Source organism: Culex pipiens, chromosome 3 (genome assembly GCF_016801865.2).
Source record: "Culex pipiens pallens isolate TS chromosome 3, TS_CPP_V2, whole genome shotgun sequence".
Taxonomy (NCBI): Eukaryota; Metazoa; Arthropoda; class Insecta; order Diptera; family Culicidae; genus Culex; species Culex pipiens.
This window is the reverse complement of record NC_068939.1, coordinates 61,618,563-61,633,566: the sequence shown is the minus strand read 5'-3', so window position 1 is coordinate 61,633,566 and position 15,004 is coordinate 61,618,563. Positions and strand designations below refer to the sequence as shown.

The 15,004-nt window shown below is 34.7% G+C and overlaps 3 protein-coding genes across 3 annotated transcripts; 2 read left to right on the top strand and 1 right to left on the bottom strand.

Moving 5' to 3' along the window:
- LOC120414475 (TM2 domain-containing protein almondex) lies at window positions 1–1,157 on the top strand. The gene is made up of 4 exons (XM_039575669.2): window positions 1–166; window positions 229–257; window positions 323–385; window positions 444–1,157. Exons 1-4 carry the CDS (start codon window positions 73–75, stop codon window positions 1,047–1,049), a joined length of 792 nt encoding a protein of 263 aa, XP_039431603.1. The 5' UTR covers window positions 1–72; the 3' UTR covers window positions 1,050–1,157.
- Window positions 1,158–7,516: 6,359 nt separating this feature from the next.
- Window positions 7,517–8,188, bottom strand: LOC120414498 (shematrin-like protein 1). The gene is made up of 2 exons (XM_039575697.2): window positions 7,984–8,188; window positions 7,517–7,920 (listed from the first exon to the last, which is right to left on the bottom strand). The coding sequence occupies exons 1-2, from the start codon at window positions 7,990–7,992 to the stop codon at window positions 7,609–7,611; spliced, it is 321 nt and encodes a 106-aa protein (XP_039431631.1). The 5' UTR covers window positions 7,993–8,188; the 3' UTR covers window positions 7,517–7,608.
- Window positions 8,189–10,270: 2,082 nt separating this feature from the next.
- On the top strand, window positions 10,271–10,993 carry LOC120414501 (uncharacterized). Its single transcript, XM_039575704.2, has 2 exons — window positions 10,271–10,410; window positions 10,578–10,993. The coding sequence occupies exons 1-2, from the start codon at window positions 10,402–10,404 to the stop codon at window positions 10,899–10,901; spliced, it is 333 nt and encodes a 110-aa protein (XP_039431638.1). The 5' UTR covers window positions 10,271–10,401; the 3' UTR covers window positions 10,902–10,993.
- The last annotated feature ends 4,011 nt before the right edge of the window (window positions 10,994–15,004 follow it).

The following is a 15,004-nucleotide window of genomic DNA, read 5'->3' as shown; positions in this document are numbered from 1 at the left end:
TCTGGACTGTTGGATGATTTTTTTTCGTGGTACTGAGTTTTAGAAAGAAAAAATAACTTTTTATTAGTAAAAATGTTCGGCAGAGACTGTGTGCGGTTGAATTTGAAGTCAGTTATTTTCCTCATCGTGGCCGTCATAATGTCCCACGTTCGGATTACGCAAACATGTAAGATTGATCATATTTTTAAGATTTTAATTTATGTTCTCATCAATGTGTGTTTTTTTAAGCTGTTCACTCAAACAGTCCAGAAGTTATTGTAAGTTTTAAATTTAGATAGAAATAAATCAAGTCAACTAATCGATATTATTGATCATTTTCCAGCCTACAAAGCAAGAAAAGAGCAACAGTGACAACGATCGATCTGCAGTTTTGATCAACACTAGTGTAAGTACAATTTGTTATTTATAGAAAACATCTTGCAACTTCAAACTTAATTTTCCAGAACAAAATCCCCTCCGACACGAGCCACTGCCCGAACGACACGCTCTGCTCGGACCTGCCCAACTCGTGCCTCGCGTGTCCCACAATTCCGCCGCAGTGCGTTTACGGCTCGGAAGTGACCGTAAGCTGCAGTCCGAAGCCGTCGGTCCTGTGCCGGAACGAGCCACTGCCGTCACCGTCGTCCTCGTCCTCGCCGAACGCCGTCAACTCGCAGGGAAGCGTTGAGATCAAGCGGCGCACGCTCTGCCGGTACTGCTACCAAACCGAGCGCTGGGAGCAGATTTGCGAGCAGAAGGGCGGCTGCAACTCGGTTGATTCGCAGTTCAAAACCAACTGCACCGTCAACGGGGAGATTCTGTGCTTCGGCAATAGGACGTTCATGCGGAAAGTGCCCTGCAACTGGACGCAGGGCTATCGTTGGTCAACGACGCTGATTCTGAGCATCACGCTCGGTGGGTTTGGGGTTGATCGGTTCTTTCTCGGGCACTGGCAGGAGGGCATCGGGAAGTTGTTCAGCTTTGGGGGGTTAGGTGTTTGGACGCTGATCGACGTGCTGCTGATCTCGTTGCACTATCTGGGACCGGCAGATGGGTCGTTGTATATTTAAGAAGGGCCGGCGATTATGATACTCGGTAGACCATAGTTGAAATGATCAAGAATAATAAGATGTGATAGTTGAGGTAAGAGATTGAACGAATAAAGTGAAATAATAAAAGCAAAATATGTTGTTTCTATTTGTAATGACAAATCAGCCGTATTTTTTTTTATTCCCTCGAGATTAATCATATTTCTTGTTTGCTTGAGTAGCACCTATTGGAAATTTGAAGAATCATCTCAATAACTCTGCGGTGAATAATTCGGCCTACGTCATCATCCGGATCTCTTGCAATTTTCAACCTTTTTTGTATTCGTCAAAATTGTGTTTTAGAATAACTTTTGAAGGACTTCATTGAACATTATAATTTTCTATATGGACCTTTGGGACCAGGGGTGCCAGGTTGCCAGATAAATCTGGCATTGCCAGATTTTTTGAGTGCCAATTTGAAAAAAATAATTTTCTATTTCTTCCACACATTGTTTTGTTGATGTATTTTGTTTATTTTGTGAATCTATAATGTATAAAGAGTGAAAATACACTGTTTTTGAACACAAAATTGCTTATTACTTTGAGAAAAGTGGCTTGCCAGATTTTTTCCAGATTTTTTGCCAGATTTTTTTCTGTTCAGACCTGGTAACCCTGTTTGGGACCCCAAAACAAACCTAACACGACAAACCCAGACAAAATCTGCTCAGCCAGGTCCGCGATATGCATATGTGAAGGTGTTTTTAAGAAGTTCAAACTTCGAGTGATTTTATCGAGGATTTTATAGCCTTTCTTCAGTGAGGAAGGCAAAAAGATCTTATTTTATATCAAATCAAACAAAACATGCAAATGGACCAATGTGGTTTGTAAACATAATTTCATTTGCTGGACTGTTTGTTTACAAATCCTGATTGGCCCATTTACAATGTTTCCCTTTAATTTTGTTGCACATAGGGGAACTATACCCTTTTGCAGCTTATTTCTATTATCGGCCTATCAGGACTTTGATCATGAATTACAGCTTTCATAAAGTGTTTTTGACTGTTCCAAAGTAATAAACAGCTCAAATAAAAGTGAGCAAGCAACTTACCATTGTTGATACATCTGAAAATGATTAAATGGGTATAAAAGAGCACTAAGCCAGCAAAATCTAAACTGAGAAATATGTACCCTCTATAAACTTTTGCATTCCTCTACAACCCAACCCCGCCTCTAAGCGGGCTTCGATCTAAAAAATCAATTTTCAACCAAATTGTTACCTTTAAAATGCATTGGAAAGATGAACTCTTAAAATTTAAAAAAAATTGTAAGGTTGGAAGTGTGACTTGTTTGAGTGACTTTGCCGATATTTTCAAAAATGTATTTTTTTCTGGGGCCAACTTTGGCTACAGCTAATACAGCAAATACTTTCAAAAACAAACATAAACTAAACATGATAAATGTAAATCAAAATACTAAAAATTAGAGGTAGGCAAAATCGCTCTTTTTTAGGAGCCGCTCATTTTCGCTCGCTCTTTAAAATGAGCCGCTCTTTTGAAAGGCTCTTTCGTTCTTTTTCATAAATTTTGTTAAAAAGACTAAAGAATGGTGTGATTTTTGATGTTTTTTGTTAGACCACATTATTTAAAAATAAAACTAAAAACGAGAAGATTCGCTTCAAAACCATAGGTCTAAAGTTCGAATCATAGGATGGGGAAAGCACCCAAACTGATAACTGAAGTTTTGATGAAAATTGCTATTTATTCTACAAAATTGCGTTTATTTCTGCTATAATTAAACAAATTTTATGATGAGAAAATGTTCTGCGAACATTTTTATTTAATCAAAAAGTCTAATAATGCCAAATCGGGCAAGACGAGTTACGATATAGTTATTTTGAAATCCTCAAAAGTGTACTCCAATGATTCTTTTATGTGTCTTCCGATCAGTTGTGCAATGAAAAGATTTTTATTTTGTTTAGAAAATCATACACTTCTAAAGTAGTTTAGGTTCAGTTCTGAAAATTTGACATAATTTATAAGCATTGAAAAATTGAAATTTATCTTCAATCCTCAAAAACAAATTTCATGCTACAATTTGTAGTGAATTCAATTAATGATATTTATAAACTTTATAATAGACAAAGGTTCAAAAATCATTCCATCTTGTAACGGTTCATTCAAAAGACCTGAGTTTCAATAAGAACCGCGGCTCTTTTTTTGTGAGTCATGGTACGTTCGCTCTTGTTTGTGAACCGGCTCTTTGAGCGGCTCGCTCTTTTTTGCCCACCTCTACTAAAAATGAAACAAGAAAAACATAAAACAAGAGAAGTAAAGTTTTTCATAGAACAAAAGTTGCTCAAAATGACCTTAAACACTGAAAAAATAAAAATCTTGGCCTTAACCCTCTACCGTCTGAATTTTTTTTTCGAAAATTTGAATTTCCAGAGTTTTTTATTTGAAAAGGACCAATAAACTATTGTCTTTCATATGTTTATAGGACCTATTAAAAAAAACTCTAGATTTATCCTTTGTTTAGGATGTCACTTTGAGCAGCTTTTGTCCTTGGAAAAACTATAGTTCTCTTGTTTATATTTTTCTTGTTTCATTTTTAGTATTTTAATTTGCATTTATGTATCTTGTTTAGTTTATGTTTGTTTCTGATAGTATTTAGCTTACTCTACCACCTTCTATTATTACCTTTTGCCTTTCTAGTTTTTCGTGTTTTTACAGTCACTTTTAAAATTTTCAAATAGTTTTTCACGTTTTCTACTATAGAACGATACCGAACGAACCATACAATTATCATTTACGATACCATTATCATTTAAATTGTAAAAAAATCTTTGAGGCATAGTCTGGCACACTACAAAAAAATACTGCATACTTATTTTCACATAATAAAGTGATTTTTTTTAAAACATTGGAACAGTCACATAAAACAAGTCGCACTTCCAGCCAAGAATTTTGTTAAATTTTAAGAGTTCTTTTTTCCAATGCTTTATAAAGATCCCAAATTGGTTGAAAAAATGATGTTTGCTGAATCTTTAGATCGATGCCCGTCTAGAGGCGGGGTTGGGTTGCAAATTGTATGGCTTGTCTAAAAAAAACCCTGCCAAAAATATCTTAGTTTGAAACAGAAACTTAATTTCTAATTTCAAGCCTCATTACCTACTTTTGATTTTTAAACAAGCAGAATTAGGTTTGGCGCCTACTAGATTTGGAGGTTAGAAATCACTGCACTTTTTACATGAACTTAGCACAGTTCGGTGCGATGCGAAATTGTATGCATCTAAGTACAGTACAGACTCGATTATCCGAATCATCGGAAAAACTGTACTTGGGATAATCGAATCTTCGGATACCTAATCGATCGATGTTTATGTTTTTGTTGTTGTCTAGTTTTGGGTCGTTGAGCTCAAATATGACCCCAAAAATGCTGGACTCTAATTTTAGAAAAAAAAAATGCCTATGATTTGATTATTTAAGGAACTCCTGATAAACGAGGTTTTGCATTATTGATTCTGGATTGTATTACAAAAAAATAATAATTAAAAAATGGAAATTAAAAACTGCAAAAATCGAAATGGTTTGTCACATAAGATTTATTTTTAAAAAATCTATGAATGCAATTAATAACAAATTCATTAACTCTCATTTGGAGCTTTATAGTCGAAGTTCATAGAATAAGAATTTAAGAATTCGTTCTTATATTCAAACAATATGTTTCTTTTACTCGTAAAATTCGTAAAACAATAAAATAATGGAATTGAGTCACACAAAATATCTTAACCTTCTACAACAAAACTTCACCTCTGAAATCGTCAACAATTTTGATCTTGTGAAACAGAACTTCGTAATTCTGGAAAGGTGAAAAAAATGTGTAATACTAAAAGCATAGCAAAGGTTTGAAAATAAAATTAAAAAAAAAACCGCTTCTTTCACAACGTTGAGATATCTAAATTGATCTGGAATGCTCAGTCATGCAAAATATTAAATATATAAACAAAAAAGCTAATTAACACATTTCGAATAGCGCAGTCCAGAATAAATCCAGTGCGAACGCAAACGGGTACGCAGGTGTGGCGAGAAAAACAAATGATGACAGAGTTTGGACGCGTGGAACAATTTGCACATGTCCCGTCCACACTCCAGAAGGGGGTGGTTGTTGCAAATTTTGAGGACGCTAATTAAAGTGGCTCTTTCTAGACTAACACGCAAAATTCGGCCTTCATATAAAAGAGACTCCGTTTGACTTGAATTTCATCAGTCTCAAAATAGCTGCAGATCAAAGTTGAGTAAATCGTGGTGCAGTTCAAAGAAGACAAAAAAACAATCAAAAATGTTCAAGGTAAGTCCAAGCTTTAAATCGAAGGTCCGCTTTAATCAACCCTTTTATCTATTCAGATTTTGGTTCTTCTCGTTGCAATTTCGGCGATCGCCGCCGTTCCAACACCATCTCCGTTGCCGCTGACGACCGGTCAACCATCGGTTCCGCGATTTCCGGGGTTGTTCCCTTATGTTTCCGATCCAGCTTTGGCATCGAACAGAGGGCAAAACAGCGATAGAGCATCTGCTGATGAACCGGACATATTCTTTTACTAAGTTTTAGTATAGTTTGTTGTAATAGATTAATTTTAATTTAATTTTTTATTTTTCTGATTTTTCAAATAAAGTTTTTTACGTTTTTAATATGGTTTTGAGTAATTAACAGTCCAGATTTTGTCTTCCACCATAAAGGTGGCTAAATCATTATTTTCAGAAATTAACTTTTTGTTTCCAGTTTGAGTTTTTTTACATTTTTAAAATATTTATTTTATATTTATGCCATGCCTTTTTTTAGAATCACGAGGTTCTAATGTTGTGAAATGAAATGAAATAAAATTTAATTAAATACAGTTCGTATGAAGCCTCTAATATGAAGGTCGAATTTTGCGCGTTAGTCTAGAAAGATCCACTTTAATTAGCGTCCTCAAAATTTGCCAAAAATAAAAACACCCACCCTCTTCTGGAGTGTGGACGGGATTTGTGCGAATTGGTCCACGTGTCCAGACAGACTTTTAGTTTGTTTTGCTTTCCTCATTTGATTTCCCTCTATAATTAATTAATAATTAATAATTAATTGGGTAACGTAATTTTTGTATGCCCCATTTCACATAATCGCTGAATGCTCCCCGTCTGAGATGACGGCTTATGCCGATAACCGCCACTAGAGGAGAAAAGCAACTCGCGACAAAATTTTGAGGCTAGGAATTTTGACAGGTATGATTTTCATAAAGTATTCGCCTCCTTTTCTCTCCCACAGAAAACCTGGGAACGAGGTAGCTGTCAAACTAGGCCAAAATGTTAAAGTCACTCACAAAATGAACTTTTAATGATTTGAGTTCATTTCTGACGTCACGATTTTCTCCTCTCTTGGGGCGCAACGATCTTTGAATGAATTAGGAGTGAATTCTCGTGTACGATACAATGTTGTGCTCATGTGTGCGTTAAAGTTGTTTACTTGGATGAACTCAATCCAAAAAGTTTATCAGAGAATCTCTGATAGACGATTATCAGAGATCGGTCTGATAAGCGCCAGGTTTGCGTGTACACCTGCGTGACCGTTTAGGAACTCAATGTGTTAATTTGCTTTTTATTTATATATTTATTTGTTGTGCATGAACGAGCATTCCAGATGATTTCGGATTGCCAATTTGTGAGGAACCATCGCTGTTTCAATTATTTTTCTTATCTTTGCAAAAATATGAAATTTGGCTATGATTAGTTGGATTTTAGATAAGTTAATAAAAAATACAAATTTTATTTTTTTTTCTGGAAACTCAAAAACAATATTTCAAAAGCATGTCAGTCAAAATGTCAGTGATATATTGTTCTTTTTTAAATTGCTAATAACTCGTCAGGGTTAACTCGGATCGTTTTGCAGTCTTGGATAAAGTTGTTTTTCATAAAATTTTACTTAAGAATCTCATACTTTACAATGATCCGAAACATTTAACGCTACCTTTAGGTGCAATTTAAAACTTTTTGCTTTTCACCATTTTTTTTAATTTTCCCATACAAACTTCAACGATCAATAGCGATCCTTAAACCTAAACCGATTAGGCTCAAAATTGGCACAGTCAATAATTTTTACCTAAAGAATCGAGCCAGGGATTTTCGAAAATTTTCATTTTTTCTTGTCACCCTAATAGTCACTCAATAACACAGAACAGATAACACACACACAATAGTACTTCTTAGACTAATTAAATACAACTTCAATTTTTTTACTGAGATAATTTGGCCAAATTTAAAACGATTGTGTTTTATTTGTACAGAGCTTTTAAAAATCGAGAACAAACTTTATACAAAATATTACCTGTTTTTTTTTTGTAAATTAATTAGGCCCAATTGATACTTTCATTGTAAAAGAAAATCTGAATTCAGAATCTGGTGGTCTCAAGTAAAAATTGAACTTTGGAAGGTTAGTTTTTCTTTCAATTTGTGATATTTTAAAATAAATAAAAATAATTTTAAAATAAATTAAATTTACTCAAATTAAATAAATTATTGCACCATTTTTTTGCGACAGAGACGAAGTATTTTGAATTCATTGCACCCTTCTAGTAGTAGTAGGGGTATCCATAACCACCGTATCCGTAGCTGGGATATCCGTATCCATAGCTGTAAGGATAGTATCCACCATATCCGTACGATGGGCTCACGTAGATGTGCTTGTGGAATCCAAATCCGAACGTTTCCGCCTTCTCCATGTCGTCAGCAGATTCAGCAGCTCCCCCCGCAGATTGTACTTCTTTGGGTTCCGTTGGCATCTCAGCTGCCCGGACTTGTCGCATCAACACCGGAAGTGGCGCTGGAACCGAAGGCATTGGGATGGCAGCAATGGCCGAAACCACAGCGAGCAGGATCACAATCTGAATTGGAAAATATTTTTTATAAGTTTAAAAATTAAGGTTGACAAATAGTAAAGAACTCACTTTGAACATTTTGAGTAGAATGTTGATTTCAAGGTTAAATTTTGAAGAGCTGGAATTGCTTCTGCTTCGATCTACAACTTAGCTTGAACTGATGAATATCCAATCGAACGGCTTTCCTTATATATGAAGGCCACATTTTTCGCAACAATTTTGGAAAATCCATTTTGATTATCGCGCCCCAAAATTTGCGTCACTTCGAGCCCCGGTCGTCGCACGCACCCTCTGGAGTAGACATGTGAATTGCCTCACACTGAGTCATATTTGTTTACTGCCTAAATAAAAAAAGCGGCTTCTGGAATTAATCTGGTCAGTTCGAATATTGATGTGCTAATTACTTGTTCAAACATTGACCCTTTTCATGCTTCTAAATGCTTCGCTTAAATGCTTTAGCTGTTTTTGTAACAATTAAAAAAAAAAAACAATTGGATACTGTTTTACATTTTCTGAACTACAAAGTAATTTCAAACTTATTTGAGTAATTCTCCGCCAACTCACACGACATCGGAAAAAGTTGTCCCGACTCCTCTTGAATTAGCGTGAAACTTTGCCCTAAGATGTATTTTTTTTCCCTGATCACGAATTTGAGGACCATTTTTTGATATCTCGTGACGGAGGGGCGGTACGATCCCGTCCGTTTTAGAACATTCGAAAAAAGAAATGATTTTCAATAATTTGCAGCCTAAAATGATGATGGTTTGGAAATTTGATGTCAAAAGGACTTAAATGAAAAATTGGACGCCCGCTTTGATGGCGTACTCACGAATTCTAAAAAACGTTTTCTTCATGGAAAAAAAGTTTCAAAAATTCTGCTTTTTTAGCAATACTCCAAATGGGGTTTTTATTTTATTTAGAGCAATATTTTTCACTTTTTTCTAACTATGCAGGATTTGTTTTTAGAGTATAACAATGTTCTACAAAGTTGTAGAGCAGATAATTACACAATTTTGGTCTCTAAACATATGGGATTTGCCTGGTTTAAGGTACTTTTTTCTTGTTTCGTTGTTCGTGTTTGTCGCGGGTGACCTTGAACGTCCATGACCTAAGTCGCACAATTTTTCAAAACTTTATTTTTGGTGAAATCGCGATAACTCGTAATACTTACTAGCAAACGTTTATACTCGTATTTTTGCAATTGCCTTACAACTTTGTAGAACAATGGTACACTCAAAAAAAAAAAAACCCTGCAAGGTAAGAAAAAACTCGAAATTTTGAAATAAAGGTTACCCCTTAGCACAAAGTTTCACGCAAATCGAAGAGGGGTCGGGAAACTGCTGTGTGAGTTGACGGAGAATTACTCATTTAACCCTCTACTGCCCAATTTTTTTTTTCGATTTTTTGTTATTTTCGCCGTGACAGGAGGTCATTTTGAGCAACTTTTGTTCTTCGTAAAACTTTACTTCTCTTGTTTTATGTTTTTCTTGTTTCATTTTTAGTACTTTAATTTGCATTTATCTTGTTTAGTTTATGTTTGTTTTTGATAGTATTTGGCCTATTCTACCACCTCCTATCATTACATTTTGCCTATCTTATTTTTTCATGTTTTTACAGTCACTTTTTCGATTTTTGGCTTGTTTTTCATATTTTCTGCTATAGAATGGCATCAGTATCATTTAAGTCGTAAAAAATGCGTAGAGGCATAGTCTGGGACACTAGAAAAATCACTGCATACTTCTTTTTACTTAAAATATAGGAAATGTTAGTAAAAAACACAGCCAAAGTTGACCCCTAAAAAATTACATTTTTAAAAACATTGGCAAAGTCACATAAAACAAGTAAAACTTCCAACCCATAAATTTTCTAAAATTTTAAGAGTTCTTCTTTCCAATGCTTTTGAAAGATCAAACATTGGTTTAAAATAGATTTTTTGGCGATTTTTCAAATCGTAGCCCACCTAAAGGCGGTGTTTGATTGTAGAGGGTTAATGCTCAAATTTATTGTCTCGGCTTGTCATGAAAAAATGTAATAAACAGTCTTCTATCAAGTGTTGTTAATCGTCACTTTTTGAATTATTAATTAGAGAATGTGTCCGGTTTTTAAGGCGCCTAACAATTTTGCGAAAATATGTTTTTAAAACTTACAATAAAAGAACAGTAACATGAAAACCAAAGAGATTATCAAATCTACGCAAACACCCCCGTAATACTCCAAACGAGTTGAATCATTCATCCAGAGATTACTGGTTTTGAATATTTATTCCCGATGAGAAAAAGATGCAACAATCTGGATGTTTGCTGACGCAAATATTGGGTGTTAAATGGGTTGGGATTTCCCGCAGACGTTCGAGCTGGAGAAATTCATGTCATATAAAAGAAAGTCCGTTCAGTCGACGCTTCATCAGTTTTTGTCGATCAGCTAAACCAAGCAAACCAAATAATATTTCAAGATTTTAAGAATTAAATTCAACATCACACATCAAACATGTTCAAAGTAAGTGTATTAAAAATGTTTTTTTTTTTTTTTTTTTTTTTTGTGTAGAGCCTTAGTACCACTGCGACCAATTATAGGAATATTGTGGTGTGACCCATTTTTTATAGCAATTAAAAATGTTGGTTCTTACACAATTATTATTCAAACTTTTTTAAATTTTTCTACAGATTCTGTGCCTATTTGTCCTGGTTTCGGCCATTGCTGCCAATGCCATCCCAATGCCTTCGGTTCCAGCGCCACTTCCGATGTTGATTCGGCATGCCCGGGCAGCTGAGATGCCAACGGAACCCAAAGAAGTACAATCTACCGGGGAAGCTGCTGAATCGGCTGACGACATGGAGAAGGCGGAAACGTTCGGATTTGGATTCCACAAGCACATCTACGTTAGCCCATCGTACGGATATGGTGGATACTATCCTTACAGCTATGGATACGGATACGGATATCCCAGCTACGGATTCGGTGGTTATGGATACCCTTACTACTACTAAGAGGGTGCAATGAATTCAAAATGTTTCGTTTCTGTCGCAAAAAAATGGTGCAATAATTTATTTAATTTGAGTAAATTTAATTTATTTTTAAATTATTTTTATATTTTTTTAAATATCACAAATTCATTTGAGCAAATATGTACAGCATTGTTTGGCCTTAAACTATTTTAATTTTAATTGTTTGCTTATATTTTGCTTCTTTTTTTAGTTTGAAGATGATAACCAGAACAAAGTTTGGGCTTCAAAACGCCTCCTAAACTGTGGATGGGTTTGGTTGCGTTCACACTTTTTAACCCAACGGCAGACGCATACGTGTACTTTATACACACTTTGTAAGGGCACTTGTAAGAAAGGCGAAAACACGAGACTTCCTGAAGGTTAAATTCTATTTTTTGTATTTACAATTTTACAAGTTTTATTTTGAACTTAGCTTTCAAATCCAACCAAGTATGTAAAATTAAAAAAAATCTCTAGAAATAAAATTTAGCGCTATCTTACTCCTGTCAAAAGGTTCAGTGTACATTTCGTTTGATCTTTCTTGCAATGTAATCTGACGTCACTGGTTCAAAATCTTGTTCCGCTGCGGTTAGCCGATTGACATCTCTTACTCTTAGCTCAAAACTGGTCTAAAACAGATTGTTGCTCGGGTTTTTGTTAGAAAATCGCGTTTTAGATCAATTTTGAGCACATTGCATTTTCTGACAGGAACAGAAGCATCATATTTTTCAAGAATTATCTCAATTTAAATGCAACTGTTTAAAATAAACCAATGAAAAAATCTATCAAAATGTGAAAAAGAACGGGTTTTTCATATATGAAAAATAGTGCAACGCGCTAAGTGTCTGCTCAACCAATCGCATTTGTTTTGGAAAATTGATCATGTTGAGCCAGAGTACAGACAAGTTGTTGCTGTTTTGAAAAAGAAAAAAAAAACCCACTAGGAAATGCAACCTGAATTTATTATTATAAATTTGAGCTTTAATGAATTGAAACAATGGAATGCATCATTTTTCCGTCAATTAAAAAAAATGATTTCATATCGACGCTCAGTTCATTGCGTGTATAGAAAAAAGTAAAAATTTGAAAAGTTTTATTTTTATTAAAATCGATGTTGGAAATCTATAAAAGTCTATTAGTGTTCTATTAGTGCAGGAGTGTTCAAAGTTTTTGAATGGCGGGCCAAATTTGTAGCTCACATGAGCTTGCGGGCCAAATGTTGAAAAATGTTTGTTTATTTACGTAGTTTTGGACGTCATTTAACGTCATCTAATATTAGAGAACAAAAATGCAATTTTTCCATTTTTTGTTTAGTTAATTTATATTATTAAAATCAACAACACCAACAAATTAAAAAAAAAACATATTCATAGGATTTTGATTGAAATTTGTATGCCTCATCAAACATAAAAATCTGGTTATACAATATTTTAGTAAGAAGTTTATATACCACGTTGAGTTGAGGGGTGGTTGAAAATTTGATGCCTAAATTTTTAGTATTTTGTTTTAAAGTGACTCAAATTTTGGAAAATGGCTTAGTTGTATTCTTGAATAAATTGCAACTATTATGATAAATCGATGCAAATGATTTTTCAACAATAGTTCCTCAAATTAAAATAAAATTTCAATAAATTTTGGTCTTCCATGTTTCAGATTTCATAGCCCAAATTTCGTGAGTACCAAATTATTTTGGGCCCAATCAATAGAAAAATGGCATGGTATGACTTTTAAAATAATATGGAATACCTATATTTTTGCTATCTTTTACAATTTTCTACTCTACTGAATATTCTATAACTCCTTTCTAAAAATGCTAGATGAAAATTTAGAAGAAATTTGCAATTTTTTAACTTTTGTTTGTTCCAATAAGATAAACTTTAAAACATAATATTTATTCCGAGTAATCAGGATCAACAATGGATACATCAATAATTTATATTAACAAAAACTAAAAAGATTCGTAAAAAAATAATCAAAGCCTTAATTTTTGAAAATCATTTTACAAATTTGTCAAAGGGCCATTTTACATGATCTTTAAAAAAGGTCCGCGGGCCACAAAAAATCACCTCGCGGGCCACATTTGGCCCGCGGGCCATTCTTTGGTCACCCCTGTATAAGGGAAATTAAAGATGAGTTTATCGTTAATCATTAAATGAAGTTGAGATTTAACTATTGAATAATAAACTTATTGATTAATTTAAAAAAGTTTTTTTGATTAATTAAAAAGCTCCACGAAAAATAAACAAAAATCATTTTGATTTGACGAACCGTTGTAACACAATATCTGTGGCAAGATAAGGAACGATTTGAAATAAAGCTTTGAGATTATTTTTGCAAGCTCTAACTGAAAAGTCTTTTATGTCCGGATCAATCCTGCGACTTATCGTTGGATACGTTATAGTCTATGAGCAAGAAAATCCGAGTTGATCCTGATGAGTTAACGACATGATTCGAATTCCCGGACGCTTCGAAACCCGGACACCTCATCTTGTTTTATCAATTATTTGGATGTAAGTTCGCATTATGAATGTCAAAACTGTGTTATTCGATGAATTCTAACATCTACACGGAGAAAAAAGAGTTCCCAAAATCGTGAACAAGCGTTCATGAAATTCGGAACCACGAACAAAGTGTTCAAATTCCATGGTACGATTTTGAAAAACAAAACAATTAAATAAAATAAAATTATAAGATTACCAAAATGCGAATTTTTGGTGCATGCATTCTCTTAAAACTGACTGTTAATACTACATCCTGATGATATTTCTTCATTTCCAACTTATTACATGATTTTTTGTCAGCCATAACGAAAATGATATGCTACTAAGTGTCCGGATTTCGAATCATGACGTTATTAGCAATGAAATGAAAAGAAATCGGCTTATAAACATAAAAGTAAATAAGGGGTATATGAGAAGTATATAAGAAAATACTTTTCACTTGAAAAATCACCAAAACTCAGAAATAACTCAAGCACTTGGCATCCTTGGGCAATGTTGTAGGGAATTTAATTTTCTACAAGAATCTCACCCTTGCCGGCTAAATTCTGAAGAGATGTATTTTTAATATATTTTTGCGATTTTTTCCATACAAACTTCAACGATCAATAGAAACCCCAACGCCTTAACCAATTTGGCTCAAAATTAGTACAGTTACTTTTTTTGCTCATGGAATTGAGCCAATGTTGAGTGAGCGGCCGTGGCTGACTGGTTACGATGTTCGCTTTGTAAGCGAATGGTTCTGGGTTTGATCCCCATCTGCTCCCAACGAGAAAGTTAAGAACACATAAATTTGAAATGATTGAATATGAACGAAAATCAAAGTCGTCGCTCGAGGCGGGGTTCGATCCTCCGTCCTTTGGATTGGTAAGCAAAAATGCTAACCACTAGGCCATGACGACTTGGTGAGCGTGGACTGGAATTAGGAATACTGTTACAGAGAGCGAGTTGTGGCGCTATAACCACGGCAAATAGTGTCCAGGGCATTCGTGGAAATACAATGTCCCATCCCAGAGGGTCCCGGAGTACCAAACCTTCTTAGCATGGTGCTCCCAACGAATACAACCAACTCTCGGAGCGTATGGTGGTGTGTCCCCACGCTTCTTCCTCCCCTGTCGATTCAGAATTGTGTTGTTGTTCGAACACTCAGTGCTCAAACTCAACCCAATTACGAGTCATCTCTGCGATACGGCTTTACGCAGTAGGCCTGGCCGCTTTAACGCTTGTGATGTTTCCAATGCATTCTAATGCAATGGCGCACTACAAATGTTAATAAATGACAAGAAGAATGCTAGGCGTCATCTAACCTAAGGCACTCTCCAGGATCCCTTCGAAAGATTGGCTGCGCTAGGGTCTGATTAGATTAGATTAGATTAGATCATGGAATTGAGCCAATGTTGATAATTTTTTATTATTTTTTATTATCACCCGCCTAGAGAGGCATAAACCACAAGAGTTTTTTTAGTTATTCCTAGAACTTCAATTTTAAAATTATAACGCAGAATATTCAGACTCTTTCCCTCCACTACAATAAAAATTATTATCTAAAATCTAATACGTTTAGCATGAAACAGTGGTCAACTATTGCAATTCATAAGGTTCTTCAAA

Excerpts from the sequence above, each read along its gene's own strand:
- LOC120414475 (XM_039575669.2), top strand. The coding sequence starts at position 73 with ATGTTCGGCAGAGACTGTGTGCGGTTGAATTTGAAGTCAGTTATTTTC. Across the intron at positions 167-228 it reads CGTTCGGATTACGCAAACAT|CTGTTCACTCAAACAGTCCA; the intron begins GTAAGATTGATC and ends TGTTTTTTTAAG. Across the intron at positions 386-443 it reads CAGTTTTGATCAACACTAGT|AACAAAATCCCCTCCGACAC; the intron begins GTAAGTACAATT and ends TTAATTTTCCAG.